This window comes from Canis aureus, chromosome 16 (genome assembly GCF_053574225.1).
Source record: "Canis aureus isolate CA01 chromosome 16, VMU_Caureus_v.1.0, whole genome shotgun sequence".
Lineage (NCBI taxonomy): Eukaryota > Metazoa > Chordata > Mammalia > Carnivora > Canidae > Canis > Canis aureus.
The window spans coordinates 49170138-49197939 of record NC_135626.1 but is presented as its reverse complement, the minus strand read 5'-3'; the positions used below and the strand labels follow the sequence as shown (position 1 = coordinate 49197939).

General features: G+C 35.1%; 1 protein-coding gene across 12 annotated transcripts in view; it reads left to right on the top strand.

The window, feature by feature from the left end:
• TANC2 (tetratricopeptide repeat, ankyrin repeat and coiled-coil containing 2) overlaps positions 1–27802 on the top strand; it is a 369082-nt gene that overhangs the window by 189715 nt on the left and 151565 nt on the right. For 7 of the 12 annotated variants that reach the window (XM_077853866.1, XM_077853860.1, XM_077853862.1 and 4 more), the window contains one exon: positions 4308–4418. The exons of the other annotated variants lie outside the window; for them this stretch is intronic. In XM_077853866.1, coding sequence (XP_077709992.1) covers positions 4308–4418 — 111 coding nt within the window. The remainder of the gene's footprint in view (positions 1–4307; positions 4419–27802) is intronic. 12 annotated transcript variants of the gene reach the window in all.

Below are 27802 nucleotides of genomic sequence, written 5' to 3'. Positions count from 1 at the left end.
CACGTCAAAGCAAATGATGGGTATTTGTTGTTTCTAATGGCTGAGTAATACTCCACATAGACCACATCTTCTTTATCCATTCATCTTTCGATGGACACTTGTTTAATAGTTCTCCAGTTCATATCTTTTTCTCCTATATTTTCCTCTAAGAGTTTTAGAATTTTAGTTCTTACATTTAGGTCTTTGATCTTGTGTTAATTTCTATATGTGGTGTAAGATATGGATCCAGCTTCATCCATTTGCCTGTGAATATCCAGTTTCCCCAAGACCATTTATTGAAAAGATTGTCCTTTGCCCATAAAATGGTCTTGGTATCTTTGTAAAATCATTCGTGTATTGGATTTATTTCTGGAATCTCTGTTCAGTTGGTCTATATGTCTGTCTTTATGACAGTGTACTATATATACTGTTTTGATCACATTATAAGAAGCTTTATAGTAAGTTTTGAAATCATGAAGTATAAGACCTCTGACTTTGTTCTTTTTAAGATTGGTTTGGTTATTCAGGGTTTCTTGAGATTCTTTATGAATTTTAGGGTCGATTTTTCTATTTCTGCATAAAATGTCATTGGGATTTTTATTAGGATTGCATTGAATCTATAGATCGCTCTGGCAAGTATTGCCGTTTTGGCAATATTAAATAGTCCTCAAATCCATGAACAAGGGATGTCTTTCCATTTATTTGTGTCTTTAATTTCAGCAACAGTTTATAATTTTTCAGTGTTTAAGTCTTTAACCTCCTTGATTAAGTTTATTCCTAAGTACTCTTTTTTATTGCTACTTTAAATTGAATTGTTTTCTTAATTTCATCCTGGGATTGCTCATCATTAGTGTATTTTGTGTATTGATTTTATATCTTGCAATTTTGCTCAGTTTGTTCTAACAGTTTTATTGCAGAATCTTTACTTCATTTAAGGTTTTCTACATTTAAGGAATGTCATCCGTGAACAGAGATGATTTTATTTACTCCATTCTGACTTGGATGCCTTATATATTCCTCATTCTCACCTATAGCTAAAATCTGTTTGCTCTGCTTTCACATTTGGCAATTAATTTGTCTTAGATTAATCTTGCTGAATATGTTTTTTATTATAAAACTGACTTTATGAAAAGAATTTCTTAGTACTTTATGATGTTCTCATCCTAAATATATCCTTCAATTCCCATTTTCCTTATCTTTGCTTTGGTTTGGTCTGCCTCTCTACCTATCTCCCATAATTATCTGAGTCCTGTGCCACCTCCATCCTAAAAATTCCCATTTGCTGGATAAGTTTATCAAAGATAAATACCTTAGTAATTATTTAAAATCCTTATTTTAGGGATCCCTGGGTAGCTCAGCGGTTTAGCAGCTGCCTTCGGCCCGGGGCGTGGTCCTGAAGTCCTGGAATTGAGGCCTGCATTGGGCTCCCTGCATGGAGCCTGCTTCACCCTCTGCCTGTGTCTCTGCATGTTCTCTGTCTCTCTCATGAATAAATAAATAAAATCATAAAAAAATTAAGTCCAAATAACTGATAGAAAACATAAGAGAAATGTTCTCAGCTAAGAAGAAGTGGAAGAGATGGAATCTCACTTAAGCTTTCTCTTAATTCTTGTGTTATCCAGCCCCTTGCTACCCTACTACCATATTATATCACAGTAAAATATCTAGTTTGGTTTTATGATCCTCCTACCCATCTCGTTTCAACCACTTTTTAAAAAACTGATAAACCCTTTTGACACAGAATTCTTTTACCCAGCTGAATCATCTTATGTAACATTTTTTTTTACAATGAAGCAAATTAAAATTCTAGTCTTGCGAGCAAAATATTGTGTCCTATATTCCAAAGTGACCTTTTATGTTCTTCACCAAGCAGTATTAAGACTATAGGACAACCTGTCATACCTGTGATTGCACCCTCTGTGTTTGGACTTATAGACAGCACTAGTTTTCTATGATTTGGGTAAGAGCAACATTATAATCTACCTTTAAAAATAATTTAAAGTAATTATTAGACATTTACAGTATCTCATGAATGAGGGTAGAGATGAGGTAGGAAAAAAGAATCAAATGTCCACTATGGGCTGTAAAGATAACCTCAGTTGGAATTCCTGAGAAGGGAAACACAAGAAGTCTGCGTGGCATCGAGTTTACAGAATCCCTGGGATCCTGATTTATCCCCTTGACTCCCATCTCATAATTCTTATACTTTCCTCATACCACCCCCTCAGTTTCTCCTGCCATCCTTCAATTTCTTCCTTATATCTCTACCCTGAGTTGCTGATTTCTGTCTACTAGCCTACTATTTTCATTATAAAAATTGTTATTAAGATTTTTAGATATATGGAATCCCTTTAACAGGGACCAGTGCTGTCTTTGTCAGAACTCAGCAGGTGAATAGTTACTCTGCTGCCATGATAAAATAAAATAATAAAATTCTAGTAAAGGACTTAATAGCTTTAAGAATTAAATTATAATCATTTCTTCTATACAAAGCAATACTGGATAAATAAAATGCTTCATTATTTTTGAATTGGTTGGTGAGATTATAATGAAAGAGACGCTAATATTGGTTATTAGTAACCTGCAGATCTGCATATAAATCACTTGAGATCTTTGTGACAGTGACTTTTAAAAATAGGCTCAATTATTACAGTTTTAGCAGAGGTGAGAGTTCTGCTATTCTAAAGCTTACTTTTGGCAGAGAACCATACTGTTAACACCCTTAGCTCTTGTTGCTATGGAGAAAGTAACAGGATTTATTTTGTTTTTTAACATACCACTTAAAATATATATGCATATCTTAAGATTTGAAATGTGATTTAGTTGCTTGTAGGTTTTGAGTATCGGCACATTTCAAAAGTACTTCTATATTTTTTAACACTTGATTATTTTTATCCTCCAGAGAAAATAGAGAATAATTCTGGCCATTATAATGGCAAAATTTTATATTACTTTTTACAGGGTCTTTTAGGAATAACTTAGAATCCCTTGTGGATCATTAATGGATGAGGATTTTGAAGAACATGCAGAAACTTTTGAAAAAAGTAATATAATCTTAAGCCCTCACATGTTTTGGACACCTGTAGTTATGATGGAAATATATAATGCATACAACTCAATTTCAGATTCAAATGATACTTTTGAAACAGTGTTATGCTAAGCACTTTCACCCTGTTGTAGTTTATTTAATGGAACTCAGTTTGAGAGTACCAAAGTAATCTTCATAATTTCAAATTTTAATGTATTAAACTGATTACTTAAATGTTTATCAGTAGTGTTCCATAACTCTTCCTCCTAAAAAATCAGTAAATAGAATTTATACAAGCCTTTAATAAATAGAACTTTTTTTAAAAAAGATTTTATTTATTAATGAGAGACATAGAGAGAGAGAGAGGCAGAGATATAGGCAGAGGGAGAAGCAGGCTCCAGGCAGGAAGCCTGATGTGGGACTCGATCCCAGGACTCCAGGATCATGCCCTGAGCCAAAGGCAGACACTGAAACCACTGAGCCACCCAGGCGTCCTATAAATAGAACTTTAAATTGTGAATTATACTTTTTATTTCATTCCTTACAAGAATGAATGGATTTCATGACATGGAATATTACTAATCCATAGACCTCCTGATTGTATATGTAATTAAATCACCTCTCTCTACCTTTAGCATCCAATGTCACACTGACATGGCCTAGATAACATCTAGTCCAAAAGCAGTTTGACTTTTTACTTTATAAGCTGAACAGTCAGGTGATTGATTTACTTTTAAGCTAGGTAGATTAATCCTAGTTATGGTATTTATCACAATTGAGTGTCAAAACAGTTATTTCTGGATTTAAAAAAAAGCTTTGATTACAATTGTTATAAACAGAATTTTAAAACCTAGCTCTATACTTTCCTCAGCACCTTTATTTAATGGCAAAGAAAAAATAGCTCTTTGCTTTCTAAAGAGAGAAAGTAGCTAAAGGTAATAAACAATTGCAAGTTAGGCTCATAGTTTTGAATATTAGATTTTAGCTGTTCCAGTTTGCAGTGACTTTTTAACAAGACCCATCTTCTCTATGAAGAATGCAGTTAATTTTTTTTCTGGCACAAAAAAATAGGGTAACCTGATCTGAGTCTGACAGAGTGTGTCGTTCATTTAAGTGCTTCCATCTGTTGCCTGCTGTTCCCCTTACTCATGACCCCTCTGTGTTTCTCTCTTTCCCTTTTCTTTCCCTGTTTCTTCCCTTTTTCTTTCTTCCTTCCTTTTTGTTTTCTTCTTTCTCTCTCTCTCTCTTTCTCTCTCTCCTTTTTCCCTCTCCCTCTCTCTGTCTCTTCTTTTGTTCTTAGCCCCTCTGAGGAAGGCAAAGTTTGTTGAGAGCCCACGAATTCCAGAATCCGAGCTTGGCTCACCAACCCTCGCTTCAGCTCAGAAACTGGATGTGGATGCATACTGCCCTGGTAAGCATGCATGCAAAGTGTCTGCTTTGACAGAGGGAGGTTTGGATCAGGCCCATCCGGCAGAGCAGTGTTTTGCATGTATACTATTCATAAAAACATACTGTAACTCCTTTTGCAACTGATTGCATATATTCCTTATTAGAAGATAGTTTTTATTAAACATCCTTTTTACTACTGATACAATCAAGAGTAAGTATTGAAAACCATTTCAAGGATAATTCTCAAAAGAACTAAAATAATTTTGGTAGATAAATAGTTTCCAGAATGATTTTTGTGATTTGAGATCCTTGAAGAAATATTGCTTTGGCCGTGTACAAACAAAAATATTAAAAATATGAATAAAAATGTTCATTCAACACTCGTCCCTTATACACGACCTACTTTTTTGAATGCCTATTGGATTTCTGGACAGTTACAGAAAATAGTTGTGATGTTGGAAACATTAAACTTAAATTAGAAAAGAAACCTTATAGGTTACCAATTTGGACTCCTGGATATTCACTTTTAGAAATACCTCTTCTCATGAATGGCCTATGAGCACATGTGGGAGTTCACTAAAACCCTTCTCTTGTGGGAGCCAAACTGAGACAGAGTCATTATCAATGCTTAGATTCTTGCAAACTGAGATGAGTTGCCTGGCAACATCCTTTACACTCACTCTACAGTGAGTCTATAGAGCTGTGTCAGAAATGTTCAAAGATCTAGTTGAGTATACAGATCAGAGCTTTAGTAGAGGGCCTTAGAAGACTTGGTTTTAGGTCTTTTGTTTATTCCTGCTCATTAAAATTGATGGTAAACCACAGAGTAAAACCATTACATATTTACCACATTAGGGATCAGCAGAATAAAATGATTTTTAGTTCTAGGGAAAGTATCAATAACTCCAATCTGAAATGTCAGGGTAATATAGTTCTGAAGGCAAATAAGACATGTTTAAAAAAAAAAGATAATAGGTGAAAATCTGAACCAAACCTAATCAGAGGCATTGTATGGATCAGTTTTAAATATTGAAATATCTTGGGGATTTTACTTTCAGGATGCAGAATCCTAGTTTTCATCCACTGTTGGAGATGACTTTTTAAAAATCAATCACAGTTATGTATTAGGAGCCAGCTTTTCTGTTTCTGAAAGGAAGAAAATAGCTCTTTAAATGTCATGATAGCACATGGTTAGAAGAATCCTTTTCATGTTTTGAGGTACTGTCACACTTCTTGGTAAAGGGAATAATGTGCTTTGCATTTCTTCATGCAAATTTTAATACAATAAAGTAAAACAAATAAATGCACTAATTCCCTATTCCTGTGTGGAGTTTTGGAAGAGAAGCTCTGTCAGAGGCCTTTTCTTTTTCAGATTTGCAAGTCAGAGTGATTGTCAGGGAGACTAATCTTTCACTTCCTGATTGTCCATCTGACATCTTTAATGTAATCTAGCTGTTATTGTCAAAGAAGCAAGGTAGCTGCTGTTTGTTGGAATGCCAGTGCTGAATCCCTGTCCTTTTAAAAATTATCCATGTATTTTCCACCAATATGAATCTTTGCTGAATTGGAATTGAACCAAACTAAACCTCAGTTGAAATTTTCAGAAAGCCAGGAAGAAACTAAAACATGTTGCCAGAATGTTAATTGCCATACTCCTCAGTCTCTCCTTTTCTTATCTGAACAGTTTTAATGCACGGAAACTTCTTAGTGTTTTACTCTTTTATAATAAAGTTATTAAACTCTCCGAAAATAAGTTTCTATTGAAATAAGATTAGTGACCTGAAGGTTGAAGCTGTTATCTTCTACATAGTACCAAAACTTAACGACAGATAAATTCAGTGTACTCACAAAGCAAACAAATAATCCATTTCTTTTGAATTTCTCTTACGTAGGATATGCTAACAGAATAGTGATTATATTTTATTGTATACTTATATATAGTAATTCAGTTAAAGCTGTTTTCTCTTCTTGTCCACTGCTGTATTCATTATCAGATACTAATTTAGGAAAATAGTATATTTCACAGAGACAACAGTCATAAACCATAGGTTCAAACAGTGACTTTCAGATTTTCACATGCTTCAGAATTACTAGGAAGACCTATTTAAATGCAGATTGCTGGGCCCACCCTCAGAATTTCTGGTTCAGTAAACCTGGGTTGGGTTGAGAATTTGCTTTTCAGGTGATTCTGAAGTTGCTGGTTGATGTTCCACACTTTGAGGGACAGCTGGGTTACAGGACTGCTGCAGGCTGCTTACGGGCAGTCCAATGAACAATGCTGAATTCTGTAGGGTTCATTCTGCTATTGATTTCTGAGAGTGTTGTTTCTGTATTATCTAAACTTTAACCTTTTGATATCTATATTTTAGGTTGGAAGAGTAAAACTTTTGTTCTAAGAAATGGCCATGTCTTTTTTTTGGTTTGTCCGTTTGTACCTGGTATCTGTTACCTGTCTAGTTTTCAAGATTATCCTACATATAAAAGGAAATTGTGGATCAAACCAGAGCAGATCATTGATATTTGGTCTGCAAAGTCTAGTGAAAGGTACACTGAGGTATAGCTGTGGATCAGAATTTGTCTAATAAATTAAGGGATTCAGTCTTCATAGCTTTGGATTCTTTTTTTTTCTTTTAAGATTTTATGAATTTATTTGAGATAGAGAACAAGAGCAGAGGGGAAGGGCAGAAGGTAAAGGAGAAGTAGCCTCTTCACTGAGCAGGGAACCCAGTGAGCAGAAGGCAGATGCTTAACCCACTGAGCCATCTAGGCACCCCTAGCCTTAGATTCAAAATACCTAACTTACATTTTACTATTCCTCGAATCAAATTTGTTGTATGCAGAAAATGTGAGAAAAACACAAGTAAACAGTATGTTTTGGTTCTGTACTTAAAATCATGGGACATGATTGATCATGTTACATAACTGACCTACCAGAGCAATTGTTAAGTGAATTGTGTTTGATAATTGTCTTATGGTGGAGAAATTAAGACTTAGAAAATTTAAGTGATATGTATAGGATCACAAACAATTTATTATTGAACTCTTGGAGTGGACACAATGTAGTCCAGAGATAGATTGCCTATAATTCTGGTACTGTTTAAATTCTATAAACACCCCCTTAAACTATCTTTAAGTTAAAAAGCAGAAAATTCAGTTTTTAAGTATGAGACTGGACTATAATCCATTTTTAGGGTAACCAACTGATAACCCGTGATTTCAATAAAAGCAGTTCTCAAGGTAAGAGAATAGATTCATCCTATACTCTTAACTTTCCTGCTTATGGCATTATTTATTAGCTGTGTGGTTTTAGGCAAGTCATTTAACCTTTCAGTTTTCTCATCTATAAAAATGGTAATAATAATCTTAAATCCGACTAATAAATGTAAAGCTCTTACAAGCAGCTTGATTCATAGTAAATACTTATAAATAAATGTTAGCTTATTTTGTTATTATTATAGTGATAATCCTGAAGTATACTGCAGGGTTTTAAAGTGTTTTCTAAATAATGGGGCAGGAGGAGAGATGTAAAGGTTTAGGGTCATTTTTAATTATTTTTAATTATTATTTATTTATTTTAGACAGGAAGGGGATAGGGGAAGGGTGGATGGAAAGAGAGAGGGAGAATCTTAAGCAGGCTCCACGCCCAGCCATGAGCCCAACTCTTGGCTCAATCTCACAACACTGAGATCATGAGCTGAGTCAAAATCAAGATTCGGGTGTTTAACCGACTGAGCCACACAAGTGCCCTAGGATCATTTTTAGTTAAATGTATCTTAATTACGTTTCAGTTCTGATTTCCCCCCTGCTAGTCATATGATCCTAAACATGTGATATAATATCTCTGTGCCTCAGTTTTCTGTCACAGCAACATGACATATACTATGATGTTATTTCTATAATTTAACATACTAAATATGTATTTATATATATTTATTTATTTATTTATTTATTTATTCATAGGGAAAACATTGGTTTCCTAAAGAGAGAGATAATTGGGATTGGTTGGGAAGTCAGGAGAGAATGGGATTGGTGAGAGAATGGTCATGTTAGCAGTGGTTGTAGCTGGTTGGTGGGATTACAGGTGGTTTTAATTTTCTTTCTTGGGCCGCATATATCAGTAAATGAGAGCTCAAATTCTGGAGTTAGATCTGAATTTAATTTCTGACATCCACTAGCTATATCTATGTGTTAACTTTCATAACCTTAAATTCCTTGCAAACTGATAAAAACAGGTCTTTAATGATAGGTTTATTTCTTAGGGTTGTTAAGATCAAGTAGAATAACACATATGCCAAATGCTTATTACTTTAGGCAAAATAATAAGAATACCTTTCCTGTTGTTAATTCATCATCATCATTACACTTTGTTCATTTTCTAAAGTTTCTGCATTGAATTTGTATCCAAAATTTTTAGCAATCATATGCCACTAAAGGATGGTGATACTCTATTTATGCCTTTGTTTCTTAACTTTTTGTATTGGATATTATAGTAATACATCATTTCAACTGTAGAAATGAATCTTAACCCAGATGGCAGGCCAACTCAACAGTTTTATAGGACTTTTGACTACATGTGCGAGGTTAAGGGCCAAAGTCCAGACCAGTGTTCTGAAAATAGATAGGCTTTTATCCACACTGAATGTTTTCAGAGAAATTTGAGATTAATCTTTTTATAATAGATCTTTTAAATCTCTTTAAAAATGGCACTGTCCTTCAAAGGACAGTGTTATTTAAGGTGACAACAAGATTAGGATGTATTTGAAACTCAAGAATGGGGGAGAGTTTTATAATAGTTATTTGGGACATACTCATTTATATATTTCTTGAATTCGTAATGATTTTTCCTCTGGATTTCCTATCAGCATTGTACATTCTGTTGCACAAGTACAAGCCACTGTAGATAAATGTTTTATAAAAAGTGACTAATTCCTTGAACCTCTTTCCCCAACTTCTATATAGTTGTGGTCATTCTGTTTAAAAGAAAAGGATGATTTGTTTTCTCATCTTTTTCTTCCCATTTATTTTTCCCTGAAAACATTATCAAATGTTATCTTGGTTAGTTAGGCATGTTTCATTTGTTTTGCTCAAATTTTATACTTAAAATTATAGTTTAAAACCCTCTGTATGATTTTGATTGACATGTAGATACCAGGAGCCTTTTCTTGTCCTTCACATCTTCTATTATGTTATGTTCATATTCCCTATGTCTGTGTTGTAAACACAATAAGTATAAAGCAGGGTTTTTAACCTGACTTAAATTGATGAACTTTAGGGGTAATCCTTATTATACACAATTATGATGGTTATTATACACAAATATGATTCTATAAGGTACCTGTGTGCTTCTTTCTGTAACAGGTTCCCAAAGCAGTCTGTGACACATATTTTACCCACCCCAAGTAAAGGAGAAAAGAAATACTGTTGTGGTCTTGAAGCTATGTGGTATAGCTCTAGTAGCTATGTGGTGTAGCTACTAGAGCAACATCAAAGAATATATGTGTACACGCACACACACACATATGTATATATGGACAGTGGACAGACTTGTAAATGGAATGAAGGGGATAATTGACAGTGCTGCTCTAATCATACAGTGTGAAAGTTGGTATAGAAAGTAGAGCTCAGAAGCAGAGAGATAAACTGAACATATTTCAGTGTATTTTAAGTATGAGAGACACTGCCTGATTACTGGTTACAAAAATAAGCATGCTAAAGAACTAGAATATGAATATGGATAGCTTTTCTTGCCCAGACTTCCTTATCCACTAGTAAGTTCTTAACATGTTAGGAAGTTATTTCAGTGTACAAATTCTTTATCAAATAAAATGTTTCATTTTGATCATTTTTAGTTGTTTTCCTGATTTACATTTTATCATTGTTTAAAAGATGAATAGTGTCATCCCATAAACTTTTAGATTAACTTTTCTCAAGGTGTTTTGCTTCATAAATTCAAAAGACTTGGCCTATGAATGTGGTACTTAGATCCACAAATTTAGATACGCAAAAGAACAATTTTCCCATTAACTGAAAAACATTTTAATGTAGTTTTTGAGGAAGTAAAATGCACTGGTTTAGAGTAAAATGCACTAGTGTAGACTGCAGACCTTGGAGCCAGAGTACCTGTGTTCAAATATTAGTTTTGTCACTACTTGTGTGAACTTGAGCAAATAATTACCAAAAGAAATTAATTTCCTTATCTGTAAAATGGATATTATAATATTACCTACACCATAAGAATACTGTAAAGATGTATTAAAATATGTAAAATAATCAAAACAACCATATTTGTGGTCCATAGTGCTATATAAATCTTAGCTACAATTATCATAATGTTGTAGAACCTTTAATGCCTTTTATCTAAGAATGCTGTGGATAAGGCTATCATCCTTTTTAGAGTACTTTGCAGAGGATAAAAGTACACCTGTAACCTGTAGTTATTGGTTGTTTTTACAAGCAATCTATGTATATTCATAGATGCTAAGGTGTGTGGGATTTGGTTTTCGTTTTTTTGTTTGTTTGTTTGTTTTTAAATAGAGGCAGTTTTTCACAGTGGTAAATAGCTTGGGCCCAGGATGAGACAGCTTGGATTCAACTCTAGCTGTGTCACATATTAGCTGCATAACTTTTATTACTTAATCTTTCTAATCCTCTGTTTCCTCATTTGTAAAATGAAGATAGTAACATCACCTACTCCATAGAGTGTGATGATTAAAAAAGATAATATGCATAGTTTACTTAGCTCAGCATTTGGAACATCAGTTATTATGACTAATAACTTATCTCTCACATGTATATATTATTGTATTATTATAAATTTATTTCTGAAAATAAATGTTGTTTTATGTTTCTCTTTTCCTAAGCTGTATATTCCTGTAGCCCAATGTCCATGAAAAGTTCTATGGGAGGAAGGAAGGGATGGAAAGGTATTCCTGACTTGTGTTTTGACACCCAGCAAACTCAAGATTTATGAATTCTTTATGATATCACCAGTGCCATCCTTTATTTCTAAGTCACTTAAAATCTTCCTTGTCTTTTTGTTTATGTTTTGCTTATCTAGAAGTTATACATTATTAAACTTATGCTTATAAGACTTGCAGGAAGTGTTGGTTAAATTCTGTTTATTTTCACTGAGTACCCTTGAGAATAGATTCTGTATTAGTGATCTGTTCCTGTATAACAAATTACTATAAAATTTAGTAGCTTAAAACAATATCACTTACTATCTCATAGTTTCTGTGGGTCAGGAATCTAGATGCAGCTTAGCTCCTTTCTGTGGATCAATGTTGCTCACAAGCTGCAGCCAAGTTGATAGCATGGGCTATAATAATCTCAAGGCTTAACTGGGAAGGATCCTCTTTCAAGGATCATACATATATGATCATATATGATCAACAATCATACTTATATGATTGTTGGAAGGATTTGGTTCCCTATGGGCTGTTGTGACGGTCTTAGTTCCTTACTGGCTTTTTACCAAAGGCTGCCTTCAGTTCCTTTCCATGTGGATTTTTCCATAGGGCACCTTACAACATGGCAGCTTGCTTCACGAGAGCAAGCAAGCAAGAGGCAGATTGAGTGCAAGCAAAATGAAAGTGACAGTCTTATAGTATAATCTCAAAAGTGACAGGGCACTGGATGGTTCAGTCTGAAGAGGGTGTGACTCTTGATCTTTAGGTCGTTAGTACAAGTCCCATGTGGGGTATAGAGATTACTTAAATAAATAAAACATTTTAAAAAGGTGACACACTATCAGTTTTTGCCATATTCTCTTTGTTAGAAGCAAGTCACTGTGTCCAATCCACACTCAAGGGAGTAAATTGGAATTTTGAGGAAAGTTATTTAAATGAAGCAACAACTTTTTCTTGTTTTTTCCTACATATTTGATATGCACCATTCCATGGCCTGGAAGCATAAATCTTTCTCATCCTTGCATTCCAACAGAAAAATTCCATGTATCCCTAGTATCCACCCTTTTTATATTCAGAAATTTCCTGTTTCTTTCTTATAACTATACATGTCTTTCCCCTTACTTTACCAGTATAGATTATTTACAGATTACAAATTATTAGAGTAATCTGTACTATTAAGCAATTTATAATCAGTGCTATTATACCTTAAAGTTTACTGTAATGTGTTTTGACTTTTATAGAAAAATATATTCAACGAAAATAGCTAATATAATTTATGCCACTTTCATGCGATTTGGCCTTGGAAAAATCTGTCTTATGGTGTCATATTAAGATTCTGATGCTGCAGCTAACGTTTGCTTTTTTGTTTTTCTTGATCAACATAGAAAAGAAGAATAGGGAACAAAGACAACTTACCACCCTTTTGTAGTATACCTTTCTCTCCTATTCTCACTATTCAGAAATTTTTTTCAAAGTATAACATTATTCCTTACCAAGATGTGGCCAGTATTTAAACCTATCTGTGCTTTAAAAAAATGCATAAACCATATACATTATGGAAGATTAATGTATCTGGTTATGATCTTAGATTGTATTTACTATATTAGAACAGATACCTTACTTAGAACAGGATTTCCTAAATTGTGACCCAGGGAATGGAGAGGTTAGTCTATTGCTATATGAACTATGCTAAACTATAAGATCTGTGAATGTAGGACTTGTCCAGTTTTTTCATTACTGTATCCCTACTGCTCAGACTAGTGACTGCTGTATAATACTCAACAAATATGAGATGAATAAGTAGTCAACTATAAAACAATAACAAGTACTAAAAATGGGAACATCTTGCAAACAAGGAAAAATACCAGAATAAATGGTAGAGGTAAATACTAGAGATAAGTAATAGTAGATGCTAACGATAGGCAATCAGGAGTGTATGAAACATACTGAAAATCTAATAAGAGCTGCTTTGTCAGGTACCATGTACACACCAAAACATTCAGATTATTTGGAAAATAGTAGAATTATTTGAGGAACAGCTTATGCTACAAGCATATCTTTTGGCATTAGATAAGCCAATCCTTGAAAAGGGGCAGCTACTGCAAATACATACCTTCAGCTGGATTCTCCACTCCTCATCCTTCAACTTACTCAGGGAGAGTAAAAGAAAATACCACATTTAAACATCTGACGGACACCTAGGTGGCACAGTTGGTTAAGCATCCAACTCTTAGTTTTGGCTCAGGTGGTAATCCTCAGGGTCATGAGATCGAGCCCCATGTTGGGCTCTGTGCTCAGCGTGGAGTCTGCTTAGGACTCTTTATCCCTCTCCCTTTGTCCCCCTCCCATGCTCATGTTCTCTCTCTCTCAAAAAAAATAAATCTTAAAAAATAAATAAACAACTGAAGGAAGAATTAAATTCTTATGTACACCAACAAGTTTTTAAATAAGAGCTGACCCAGGAGAGTCCATTCTAGACCATTCCCCTACTTTCTTCCCTAACACTTCACCTTTCCATTTCACATTGTCAAACTGTACCAATCACTTCCTTTGTTGAAGTTTCTCTAGACTCTGAGGTCATACCACTTGTTCTTTAAGGGTTTTAGCTACTGGTTCACCAGAATTCCTGTTGTCCTACCAATTTTATTTTCAAAGCTCTCCTTCCACTTAAAAAAAAAAAAAAGTAAATTCTACCCCTAATGTGGAGCTTGAACTCACAATATCAAGAATTGCTCACTGAATGAGCCAGCCAGGTGCCCCTCACCTGCTACTTTTCATATAACTATCTGTAGGTCTTTCCCAGTCTGTACTATTGACAGTACAGTATAAGTGAAAGAATTCTTTCTAGAATGATACTTTTCTCTTTAAGCCTGCATCATTACATCGTGTTATTTTAGTGTGCAATTTCTAGAATAAATCCCAGATTTGAAAGCCAACAGAGAGTAAATTTGTTATTTAGACAAACATGAGTTTTGAGGATAATCCTTTTTCTTACTGTGACCAGTATATACATACCTAGCTTTCTACATTAGAATAAGTTGTGCTATGGATGAGGAAGTCCAGGCCAATAAGGGAATAATAGGGAGAATACTGCATTACAGCAGTAATGCTTCCTTACCATAACTTGTATCTCAAATATATGTCTATTCCAAGCAGACATTAGAAACCTCAGTTTAAAACCCAAAGGAACACTCAGTGAGAAACATCAGTCTTGGAGATTTCAGTGAAGTATTTAAGGCTTTTGAGCTTGTCAAATAGTGCTTTTTATCCCAGCCAAATAGTCATCATCTTACATCAGTGTGCACATACTACTTCTTGTACATTGGAAGCAATTATTAAGCAATGAAACACTGTAAGTGTTGCCAGCAGTGAGTGCTTTCTATCTCTATATATCCTGTCTCTGTAATGATTCCTACTTCAGTGGGAGAGAATCAGTAGTAGGGCATTGTGATAGGAGATTATTAGCTTTTAAAAGCCCATTTTCTTAGCTAAGTGCCAAACTAGTGAGTTAAAAAATATGCAGAGTCCTGGGATACCTGGGTGGCTCAGTCAGTTGGGTGTCTGACTCCTGATCTCAGCTCAGGTCTTGATCTTAGGGTTGTGAGTTCAGGCCCCAGGTTGGGTTCTACTAATTAAAAACAAACAAACAAACAAACAAACAAACAAATATATATATATATATAATCCCTAATCTTTTAGAAATTTAATTTCTGAAAAGCAAAAGGCAGAGCAACTAAGTGTGTATATGTGTGGGTGACTTTTTTGCCCACTTATGTCTAAGTTATCAGTAATAAGACTGCAGAATTAAAGATGGGATTTAAGTTTACTTACTGTTTTTTAGGGAACCTATTTGTAAAAAAAAATTTTTCCAGCTTTTTTGAGATATAATTGATATATAACATTGTGTAAGCTTAAGGTCTCCAATAAGCATGATTTCATATACGTATATATTGCAAAATGATTCCTGATGAAATTTATGGACAATGCCTCCAGAAAATTACACCTACGTAAAAAATTTTTCATATTGTCTGGGTTTCAAGAAAATTAATAAAACAGGTTTGTTGCTTTATGTAAATAGTTTTATCTGTAAACTAGTTGAATAAACCAAAGTTAATAAGAAAGACTATTCTAATGGATTTGCATTATTTCTAACTCCCATTCCATACCCTAAAGCAAGGCATCTAAATACTCCTCTCTGTAATTGGAGAGATTCCCTAAAAGTTGATTCTTGATTCTTTAACTTGGGCCCTAGGTGAGTTAATTTAAAGAAGGCAGTAATTTGGAAGAGAAGGAGGGATAAGTAGGAGAGATTTAGACCCTTCCATTTTCAAGAAGTGGGGTCCTATAATTAAAATTCCTTAGATTTTTATGTACCTGCCCCAACTTAGGCAATTTTTGCTCTCAGTTGAGGATTGACAGTGATCTGTGTCATTGATAGACTAACATGAATCTAGTGTTCCCATCAATCTCCCATTTTTCTATTTTACTGTCTTCTGAGCCATATTGAAAGGTAGTTCTTAGAACTATGGAAAGCATCTTAGACCACCATCTTAACCTCCAAACTTATGTTTAACCCTAAAGCAGTAGACCAGTTTTTCTAGTTAATCAAAAACCTGTTTGGCAAGCACTTTTTAAAAAATTAGTATTAGAATACTCTCTTGGTGGCAGTTCAATATATATTTTATCACTTCCTGCTACCATTAACCCAGTCATGACAGGCATATTAAAACTGCTTGTATCCTGAGGGTATTTGAGTTTGCAGTCTCTGCTATGGGTTACTGGGAGTTGTTATTTTTTTTTAGGAGGTGCAGAGAAGCACTGGAGGATAAAAGAATGAAATTTTCTTTTACTCTCTCCCTTTAAAACATATGATTTCAGGCAGCCCGGGTGGCTCAGTGGTTTAGTGCCACCTTCGGCCCAGGGCCTGATCCTGGAGACCCAGGATCGAGTCCCATATCAGGCTCCCTGCATGGAGCCTGCTTCTCCCTCTGCCTGTGTCTCAATTTCGCCCCCGCCCCCCAGTCTCTCATGAATAAATAAATAAAATCTTTTAAAAAAATTTAAAAAATTCAACGTACGATTTCAGGGGATTCACAGACTTTCAATAGAGCAGATAGCAGAGGATCTCGGATCAAGAGTTCCTGATTTAGGTCCTTTATTAGCTTCCATATACTACCATTTAGAATATCATTTGTTATTAGCTGCTATAGTTAGCTATACCAGGAGAAAACATGCATGATTAAACAGTTGAAATGTGAAGTTACTTTGTAAAGAAAAGAACTGAGGAGACTTTCCTCAACCAGTAGCTTCTAGGGGATCCCTGGTTGGCTCAGTGGTTTAGCATAGCACCTGCCTTTGGCCCAGGGCACGATCCTCGAGTCCCAGGATTGAGTCCCATGTCGGGCTCCTGGCATGGAGCCTGCTTCTCCCTCCTCCTGTGTCTCTGCCTCTCTCTCTGTCTATCATCAATCAATCAATTGATCTTAAAAACAAAAAACAAAAAACAAAAAACAGTAGCTTCTAGTGGTGTTAGGGAAATATTTGCCATCTCCAGTGCTGTGATCATCACTCTTGCAGCTCTTCCATTACTCTCTCCTTCCTCCATCTCTACCAATCATCATCCCACAGACGCTAGCTCTTTTCTACCACAACTTTATGAGATATATTAAGAATTATCTTGGGCAGCCCCAATGGCCCAATGGTTTATGGCTGCCTTCAGCCCAGGGTGTGATCCTGGAGACCCGGGATCAAGTCCCACGTCAGGCTTCCTGCACGGAATCTGCTTCTCCCTCTGCCTGCCTCTCTCTCTCTCTCTCTCTCTGTCATAAATAAATAATAAATAAATAAATAAATAAATCTTAAAAAAAAAAGAAGAGATCAACTATAGTACTGTACCCCATCACCTGCACCACTATTACTTTTGTCCATTATTTCTTCAGATTCTTTTGTGTTCTCATACTCCTAATTATTTTTATGTAACTGGATTTAATATTTGAAAATATGTGTAGAAATAACGTGAAGATAGGATGATGATTTTTTTTTTTTCCTCTAGAGAAGATTTGTATTGGCTTCTGCCACGTGGGACCAGTTTGATCCAAGTTCAGAGTTTGTGGTTTCAGATGACATAAGGCAAAATTTCAAGGCCTAGTTTACTTCCGGTTTATCTTTACCCCCAGGGTACAGTTAAGATTTCAGCCCAAAGTGTAGGTTGCTTTACTAGATTTCCCACTCTTGGCAGATCCTAGACTGCAGTTTTGGTTCCCTGACCTCATGAGACAGACAGAAGCACAGCTCAGCTGCGAAATTATTGCTTCCCCTGGTTAAAGTGACCGTTGGTGCTGGACGAGATCTCCATTCTGGATTTTCATCTTCTTTCTGTTCTTGTCTTTTGATTTGTCACCACCTTGTTTGGTCTTTAATGTTTTTAAAAACATTTTTAAGGTATATTTTGTTCAGTTTTTATTAGTTATCATAAGCTAGAGGGTTTCCAGTTACTGAAAGGTCTTTGACAACACCATTTCCTTTGGGGTGGGAGGATGGAATTTGAGCATTTATATTTTTAGATTGCATACATATTCTAAAGTGTATAAATAAAAAAATCTTCATTTTTCATTCTGTGCTCTCCATGAAGCTAAATGGAAGCAGACTGTATACTAAAACAGTCTTAGAACTTAACCTCTTTGAATAAACCAGTCTCCTTAAGTTCTGGGAGCAATATAATAAATTGAAATAGTAGTATTAGCCAGGTGATTACTTGAAATATAAAGAAGTTCCCTTTTCAAACAGACTTTTAGAGTTGATTCATGGTCCATCTCTTTGAGCAAGTTGTCTCCTCTTTGGACTTGGGAACTAAAGATTTGTAATTTGCATCAAAATTTTGTAAGTTTTGCCTATTGTGGTTATATGACCCTTGATACTAAATTGTTGAAAAACTTGCCTTTCTGTTCCTGATCTCCAGCAGGCCTCATTTGACCTCTTATCGTTAGTTTGGAAAGGAAAATGTCTACTTTATTGAGCCACAAATCTCAAATATATTTCATAGATCATTGAGATAAGTTCAGCATTACTATGTTTTCTGCTTTTATCTTAACTTCTATAGTAGCCATAAAAGTTCAATTATAAATGTGAGTAGATGAAACTGATGTTTCTGTTGTTGCCAGAAAAAAAAAATTGAATAGGAAATAGGAGTCATCATGCAAAATGATGAGAGATTTTCTTTTCATGTTTAAAGAGGATCATGAGACATAAGCTTACTACAGTCTGGCTTTCTATTTCTTGGCTCTGTTGCAAATCAATTTAGAAGGAATGTTCTTACCTGATGGTTAATGTTTGATTAAAACATTGAATTTCAAAAGCCACACAAGACATTTTTGTGTTTTACCACAAAATGACTAGTGTATTTATTAAAGAGTTAATCTTCTGTTAATCCATGTATATCATCTTTGGCTACTATAGAAATGAAGGTTATCCTTAAAATCTAAAGGTATTATTTTTTTTATACAAGTAATTTTTCTATTTATAAGTCTTAAAGAACATTGGTTAGAATTCATTTGTGTACAAGTAAAACTTCCATTATAGTCAAGGGCACAAAATACAGATTTTTTTTTTCTGGTAACTTAACAGAACAATGATATTATTTTTCTTAGTTAAAATTCTATGCAATGAGTTCTCTCATACATCAGATGCCTTATCTTTCCCTAACCAAGTGACATTTTTTATTATGACAGAGAAGATATGCTGTTTGCCCTAGAGAAAAGGGTTAAGCTGTAGGTGAATCATCATGGCATTTTTCCAGTGAAAGCTTTTAATTATTTACTTATTAATATTTTGTTTATTTATTCATGAGAGACACAGAGAGAGATAGGGGCAGAGACACAGGCAGAGGGAGAAGCAGGCTTCATGCAGGAAGCCTGATGTGGGACTCGATCCCAGGTCCCCAGGATCACACCCCAGGCCAGAGGTGGCACTAAACTACCAGGCCACCAGGGCTGCCCAAATGAAAGCTTTTAAATGATTAATCCTCCATCATTTCTTCTCAGGTATCCAACCGAGAAAAAATAAGCACTAAAATTATCAAAAACACCCATCTGGGGGGGATCCCTGGGTGGCTCAGCAGTTTAGCGCCTGCCTTCAGCCTGGGGCGTGATCCTGGAGACCCGGAATCAAATCCCAAGTCAGGTTCCTTGCATGAGCCTGCTTCTCCCTCTGCCTGTGTCTCTGCCCCCACCCCCCGCCATGAATAAATAAATAAAATCTTAAAAAAAAATCCATCTGAACGATTTAATATATTTTCTTCCTTATGCTTACAACTAAATCCACAGTGCTTAGTGTAGTGACTAGTAAGTACATAGTAGATGTTTATTTGGTGTGTGTTGAATGAATGAGATGAACCCAAAACATCAGGTAAAATGAAGCAATTGAGTACATTATAAATATATGTAAATGACATTGATTTCTGTCTACTAAGAATCTATCTTTTCACTTTCTAATTTACTACAGAGGGGTTCACAAGCTTGAAGAACTGGAGCTATATAATAAAACTGGAGCTCCGTTTTGGGAGAATGTGGCAGAGCCTCCATGCCGACTTCAGCACTTACTGTGACAAATAACAGCCCTGATTTTAACAGCCACGCATTTTCCAATATTCATTAGAAAAGGAAAAAGTTTAGGTAATCATTTAAGAACTAAGAATTGAAAATATAACCAGGTTTGCTTTGGCACTTGGGCCAAGCTAATCATAGGTTTTAGAACGCTGTTGGAAAGAAAGAATGGGTTTCTTTATTTGATTAAATGTGGTACAAATTTCTGAGTTTTGAAATAGATGAGAGCAAGCAGTTTATAATTAGCAGATCATAAAGGAAAATGTAAACAGCTTGATGTGAAAATGCTAAGAGAATGCAGGGAATTAAGAGAGTCTATACACTGAGACTGTGTAGCCTGCCATGTTAGGGATGTAGATTAGGGGTTTAGATTCATTGGCTATTAGACACTCATTTTTTGACACAGCTTTAGTCATTGTCTAACCCCTCTGTGGTTTGCCTACTTTAAATAAAAGACACTTTTTTTGCAAATTTAAAGTGTAAACCATCTCTGAAAGGAAAATTGGTGTCATCAAGGAAAATACACCAAAATGTTCAGCACTTGCTTTTTTTTACAGCATCCTATTTCTTGCCTTCATTGTATTTCTCACATAGTTTAATTTACTATGATTTAATTGATTGATTAATTTTCTGTTTTCCTCTATGAGATTATAACCTCCTTAAGAATAGGGGCTGTGCCCCTTGTTCATAAATGTACGTGTAACACCTGACACAGTGCCGGACACACAGAAAATACTTAGTAAATATTTATTGAGTTAATGAATGTTTTCCTATATTGTCTATCATCAGGACACTATTAAAGATAAAAGTAAATAAAATAACCATATAAACAGTTTGTATTCAGCAATCATGTATTTCCTGACAAAATAATGAGGTGATTGAGAATACAAACTCGGGAGCCAGACAGCCTGGATTTCACTATTAACTCTGTCACTGACCTAACTGTAACCATGGGCAAGCAAGAACTTAATCTCCATGGGCCTCTCTTTTACTAACTGTAGGGTAGGGAACATGTGAAGATTAAGTGATTTAATACATGTAAAGCACTTAGAAAAAAGTACTAGACACTAACATCCCAATAAGTGTTAGTTATTGTTGTTATTACTACTAGTACTACTATCAGTATTATTATTCTAGAAATAAATTTAAAACACCCTTTTAGAATAACATTAAATATACTGCATTTAATCTGTTTTGAACTTAGAGCTCTGTATTTGAACTGGTAAGTTATATAGAATTTGAATTTGAAAATTGCTCCCTCTGCTCTTTTTCCTTAACTCTTCTGTTACAAAAAAAAAAAAAAAAAACCAGCCTCATCTATTATAAGAATTTTGAGTATAGCCTCCTCCAAGAGGTATCTTCTCTCCTTTTCCTGCCTCCACCCTTCTAAGACAAGTTTAATTGTTTTCTTTCTCTGTGGCCTCCAGCACTTCCTTTATTTATAAAATATTTCTTGTTTTCATTGGCTTCTCTCTACCTACCTGTATGTCATTGATCTGCTTTAAGTTGATGAGTGGTATAAGAGGAGTGGCCAAGTAATTTTTAATTTTATACTAAATTTTAAAATACAGCATTGTTTCTTTTTTCATAATTTTAGACTTCTTTCTTGGAGGGAAAAACCAGATTATTGTGAATATTGTTTCATTCTCAAACCCAGTGTCCTTAATACATTTTATGTAATTTTTAAAAATTAAACTATAAGTACAGAAAGGTGCACAAGTCATAATTGCATAGTCTTGATGAAATTCTGTGACACGGACACACCCATATAGCACCCCATATAGAACACACCCATAACACACCTATTACCCAAATCAAGATATAGAACATTACCAGCACTTTAGAAGTTTTCCTCATGCTTCCCCTGCATCATTATCCACTCTATATAACTACTATTATGAGTACCATTCTGTTATTTCCTTTCTCAATTTTCACACTTAGTACAAATGAAATCACTTAGTATGTATTCTTTTGAATCTCTCTTCTTTTATTCAATAGCATATTTATGAGATTGTCTTTTATTGCCGTCATATTTTATTGTATATCTACTATTGATGGACATTTTCAATTTTGCCTATTATGAACAATTCTACTAGGAGTATTTGCTACACCTTTGTATATTTTCCTTTTGTTATATACCTAGCAGTGGATATGCTAGAGTTTCAGTATGTTCGGCTTAAAATTTTTCCCAAATTCAGTGCTACCAATTTACATTTCTACCAGTATAGCAGTATCTAAGTATTTTTTTTACCCTGTATTATTCAGGGTTTGTTTATTTTGTGTGCTATTCTGTGCTATACATATGTAGTAGTATCTCACTGTGATTTTGGTCTTCATCTTCCAGTAATGTTGAACCAGCTTTTCATATGCTTATTGGACATTTGGACATCCTCTTGTAAATTCTTATATAGATTTTTTTTTTGTTCATCTTTTGATGAAATTGTCTTTATTTTTCTTGTTGTTTGTATGGGTTCTCTATATATTCTATAAAGAAATCCTTTGTTGAGTATATGAATTAAAGATATCTTTTCCTGGGACACCTGGATAGCTCAGCAGTTGAGCCTCTGCCTTTAGCCCAGGGTGATCCTGGAGTCTGGGGATCGAGTCCCACATTGGGCTTCCTGCTTGGAGCCTGCTTCTCCCTCTGCCTCATGAATAAAGAGACACAGAGAGACAGAGAGGCAGAGACACAGGCAGAGGGAGAAGCAGGCTCCATGCAGGGAGCCCAACGCGGGACCCGATCCCGGATCTCCGGGCTCAGGCCCCAGGTCGAAGGCAGCGCCAAACCGCTGAGCCACCCAGACTGCCCTAAATAAAATCTTAAAAAAAAAAAAAAAAATATATATATGTATATAATCTTTTCCCACCTTATGGCTTACCTTTTTACCATCTTAATGCTGTCTTTAGTGAACAGAAGTTTTTCTTATTAATAAACCACTAAAAACCAATCTTCTTTTGTGGCTAAGTGCCTTTTGTGTCCTGTTTAAGAAATCTTTGCCTAGTCCTAAGTCATGCAGATATTCTATTAGTTTATCTTCCAGGAAATTTATTGTTTTACCTTTCATATTTGGTTCTGTAATCCATATGGAATTGATTTTTGTATATGGTATGAGGTAGGAGCAGGTTTTATTTTTATTCATACATTGATCCATCATCAATTTTTGAAAATACCATCCTATGACTCAAATATGGCAGTGGCTCACCCATGGCCAAAATCAGATGAATTATATGTGTATAGATATGCTTCTCAGTTCTTTATTCTGTTCCATTGGTCTTTTTATTTATGCTTGTGTCAGTCATACTGTCTTAAGTGCTTTAGCATTATATTAAATTAAATTAATTATATTAAGTAAGAGAAGTCATTCTTCTATAAGTTTTCTTTACTATTCCTGGACCTTTCCATTACCATGTAAATTTTAGTTCTTATGGTGCTGTACTCTTCTTTCAGTGTTCTGGGAGCAAAGCCTAATACATAAATACACTCCTCTCAAATAGCCAAGATAAAATAAGAGCTGTAAATTTAAATAGTTTTAATCTCCAGAGAATATATGAAGGTTGTATGATTTATTTTGTGTAAAATAGTCTTAGAGTGATCATCTCGTTTTGTTTATCATACTCCAAATTCATCATTATTAAAGAAGTCACAGTAGAATTCCACTCAAGGAAAGTACTATCTTTGTTTAGGGATATACCTTAATGGTGTGTTTGGTTATAAAAATGACATCCTTTTCATGTTGCCTGAATGATCATGGATGAGACAAAAAATGGGTAAAACATTTGGTACAAAGATTGAAGAGGAATTTTTTTAAAAGATTTTATTTATCTATTTGAGAGTGAGAGAGCATGACCACAGGGGAGGGACAGAGGGAAAGGGAGAGGGAGAAGTAGACATCCCACTGAGCGTGTAGCCCACCCCAGGGTTTGATCCCAGGACCCCAAGAGCATGACCTGAGCCGAAGTTAGACTTAACCCAACTGAGCTATCCAGGTGCCCCAAGAGGCATTTTGACAGCAAATATTTGATATGAGGATTTAAGAGGAATTTTGAGAATTACAAGAGCAGGTACCCTAGGTGGGGGAGGGGGAGCAGAATTGAGTAGTGCAGAAAACAAACCCCACACTCAGGAAGGAAACAATCTAAAGACTAAAAATTCAATATGAGCCAGAAATTAAAGTAATTCTAGGAATCCTCAGAAATAACAGATTGAGGGTACCTGGGTGGCTCCATCAGTTGAGCGCCTGCCTTAGCCTCAGCCTTAACCTTAGCCTTAGCCTTAGTAGGTCGTGATCTGAGGTCCTTGGATTGAGCCCCATGTTGGGCTCCCTGCTCATCGGGGAATCTAGTTCTCCCTCTGCCTCTGCCCCTCCCCCTGCTCTTTCTCTTTCTATTTCTCTCTCTCTCCAAAAAAAAAAAAAAAAAACGAAGAAGAAGAAGAACAAATAAGAATATATACAGTTTGACAGATTTTAAGGGTAAAGTGATTTTAGCTATTTCAGGGTTTCTCAGCTTCAGTACTGTTGACTCTTGAGGCTAACTAATCATTCGTTAGGGCGAGCTCTTTTGTATAATGTAGTATGTTTAGCAGAATTCCTGGTCTGTATCTACTAGAGCTTATGTTCACATAAAACATTGTACGTCAATGTTTGTAGTAGTTTTATTCAAAATACCCAGAAACTGGAAACAACCCAAATGTCCTTCAGCAGGTGAATGGTTAAACAAAATGTGGTACATCTATGCAACATATTACTACTTCCCAGAAATAAAAAGGAACAAATTTTGAAACAGGCAACAATTTGAATGGATCTTAAAAGCATTATGCTGAATTTTTTAAAAGCCAATCTCAAAAGATTGCATACTATATAATTTTTTATGTATGATATTCTCAAAAATCACAAAATGGCTTACAGGACTCAGGAAGGCACTTCAGTATTACCAGTTTATCAAAGAGATTTCTTTTCTTTTCTTTTCTTTTCTTTTCTTTTCTTTTCTTTTCTTTTCTTTTCTTTTCTTTTCTTTTCTTAAGTAAGCTCCATGCTTAGCATGGAGCCCAACATGGGGCTTGAACTCATGACCTTGAGATTAAGACTTGAGCTGAGGTCAAGAGTCAGACGCTAAATCAACTGAGTCACCCAGGCAACCCTTATAAGGGATATCTTTAATGATACAAATGAACATTTAGATAAAGAGGTATGTAAGGGGAGGTCCAGAAAAGTCTTGAGCACAGAGATTTGGGTTCTTGTGGAATTTAGATGCACCATCCTCCCAGTATGTGGATATGTTCATCAACCTAGAAGCTCTCCAAATCTCAATCCATGAAAATATTAAACATGTCCATTATGTAGACATGATTGATTAATCATTGACCATGATCGATTTATTCAGTCTTAAGCCCCTTTCCCCTCCCTGTAGGTTGGGAGGGTAGGCGTTGAAAGTTCTAACCCTATAACTACATGGTTGGTTCCTCTGGCAACGAGCCGCCATCCTGCAGCTGTTTAATGACCCACTACGAGTCACCACAGAAGGGCATATGGAAAAGAAAAGATGCTTCTCAAAAAAAAAAAAAAAAGAAAAGATGCTTCTCTGACTACTGTCACTCAGCCAATTCCAATAGTTTAGGAGCTTAGTTCCAACAACTGGGAACAAGGACCAAATATGTATTTGTTATATCACAATATCATATATAAACAATGGCTTATAAGAAGTTGTCTTTTATTTAGACCTATTTATAATATTACTTTCCAGTGAGGGAGCCATATAACATACTAATTGGGAGCATTGATTCTGGAGTCAGGGAGCCTGGGTTGTAAACATGGCTCTACCATTTATTGCTTGTGACTTAATTTCTCTGTGCCTAAATTTTCTCATCTGTAAAATGAGGATAGCAATACCTATTTCATAAAGTTGTTATAGAGACTGAATAAGTTAATATTTGTAAAAGTGTTCAGTGATTTGTATACAATAAACACCATGTTAAATGAATCATATAATCTGTCTTATTTTCCATATAGATTATAAACTTTTTAAAGTCAATGACTATACATCCTTCATATTATATAAATCCTCATGGTACCTAGTGTTAATGTGTACATAGAAAAATTTGATAATTATCAGAATACCTTCTTAGAAAAAAACAAAATGGAGCCCCAGAATATATAGAGGTCAGGAATCTACGTTAAGAAGAATTTGGAAAAGCTTAGCTAGTTTAATCTTTAGAAAGGGAAAGGGTAATTCATCAGTTTGAATGTAGCAGTTACCTTTTTATTTTATCAAGGAATAAGAAGCTTTCATTCTTAGGGAGGGCAGGAGGGCAGCACGGACTATATAAACTTAAATATTTGTAAATAAAAATAACATCGATTCTATTATATCTGTTCTATGGCAAGAAATCTATTTTTGTTGACTTAGAAAGGAAGTAGGGAAGAGAAAATAGAACCTATTTTTCAACTCTTGACATAAATTCAGTGAAAGTTCTATATAGATTTTCCACAGATAGAACACTTGAGTTCAATAATAGTATATAAAAATACACATATAATCCATTCCTCTGACCCCAGCTTATAACTTTAGTAGAGAAGCTAAGATAAATGTAAACTGGATAATAACCATGTAAATCATACTTTCTTGCCATATGGAGTGGTTTAATGTATAAGACTGAATATCCTAAAAAATTAAGAAACTGTTATATTTTGGCATTGAACCAGATGACATTATAGCTAATGCTTGCTGCATTGAAAGGATATGTCTCACTGAGAAAAAAAAAATTTTTTTTTTGTAATGTCCTATGGGATCTGTGCTACCTAGATTGTTATAAAGTCGGACTAACAAAATCTGAAAAAATGTTGACCATGAATCAAATTAGTTTAAGCAGATAGTTTAAATAAATTATTTATACATCACATTTAGAGTAGATCATCTTGCATTCCCTGGCTCCTTTTTGTATGATTTCTGTAAATTCTCTATTTGTATTTATCTTAGCCAAAAGGCCAAAAAATGATTATAAATTCTCTACTTGGAAATAAGTTTCTCTTGAGGGTGAGTCCAAGTAAAAACCTCATACTGACTTTGTTTAGCATCCCTCAGTCAAAAGGTTTTAAAAGAGTAATTCCTATAATTGGTAACCATTGAAAAATAGCCTAAATAGAGAACCTGAAAAGCAAATTATATGGAAAGAATGTAGCAGTCTGGAAGCAGAGTATTAAAATGAATACCAGTGATCAGGCATTTGGGGGAGAGGGATCTAAATTTCAGGGCAAAAATGAACCTTAATGGAGTTTCTTTTTGGGGTTTTTTAAATATTCTAGTATTAGAAAGTGATGGTAGAGTACACCTAGGGGGCTCGGTCGGTTTAGTGTTTGCCTTTGGCTCAGGTCCTGATCCTGGAGTCCTGGGATCAAGCCCTGCTTCCGGCTCCCTGCTTGGCGAAGAGCCTGCTTCTCTCTTTCCCTCTGCCATTCCGCCTGCTTGTATTCTCTGGCACTCTCTCTCTGTCAAATAAATAAATAAAATCTTAAAAAAAAAAGTGAGGGTGGTTGTATAACCTTATGAATATACGAAAAGCCATGGAATTATACATTTTTAAGAGGATAGAGTTTATGGTATATGAATTATATAGCAATTTAAAAAAATGACCATGGGGGGCCTGGATGGCTCAGGTTTAAGTGTCTGACTCATCATTTCAGCTCAGGTCATGATCTCATGGGTCCTGGGATCTAGCCCTGCATCAGGCTCCCAGCTCAGCAGGAAGACTGCTTGAGATTCTCTCCTTCTGCCTCACCCCAACTCACACCCGTGCACTCTCTCTCCCTCTCTTAAAAATAAAATAAAATAACCCTGACTGTGGGAAAAGTGCTAGTCCAGCTCCTGTGGCATGAGATAGGATTCCAATGAGGGAGAGTAGA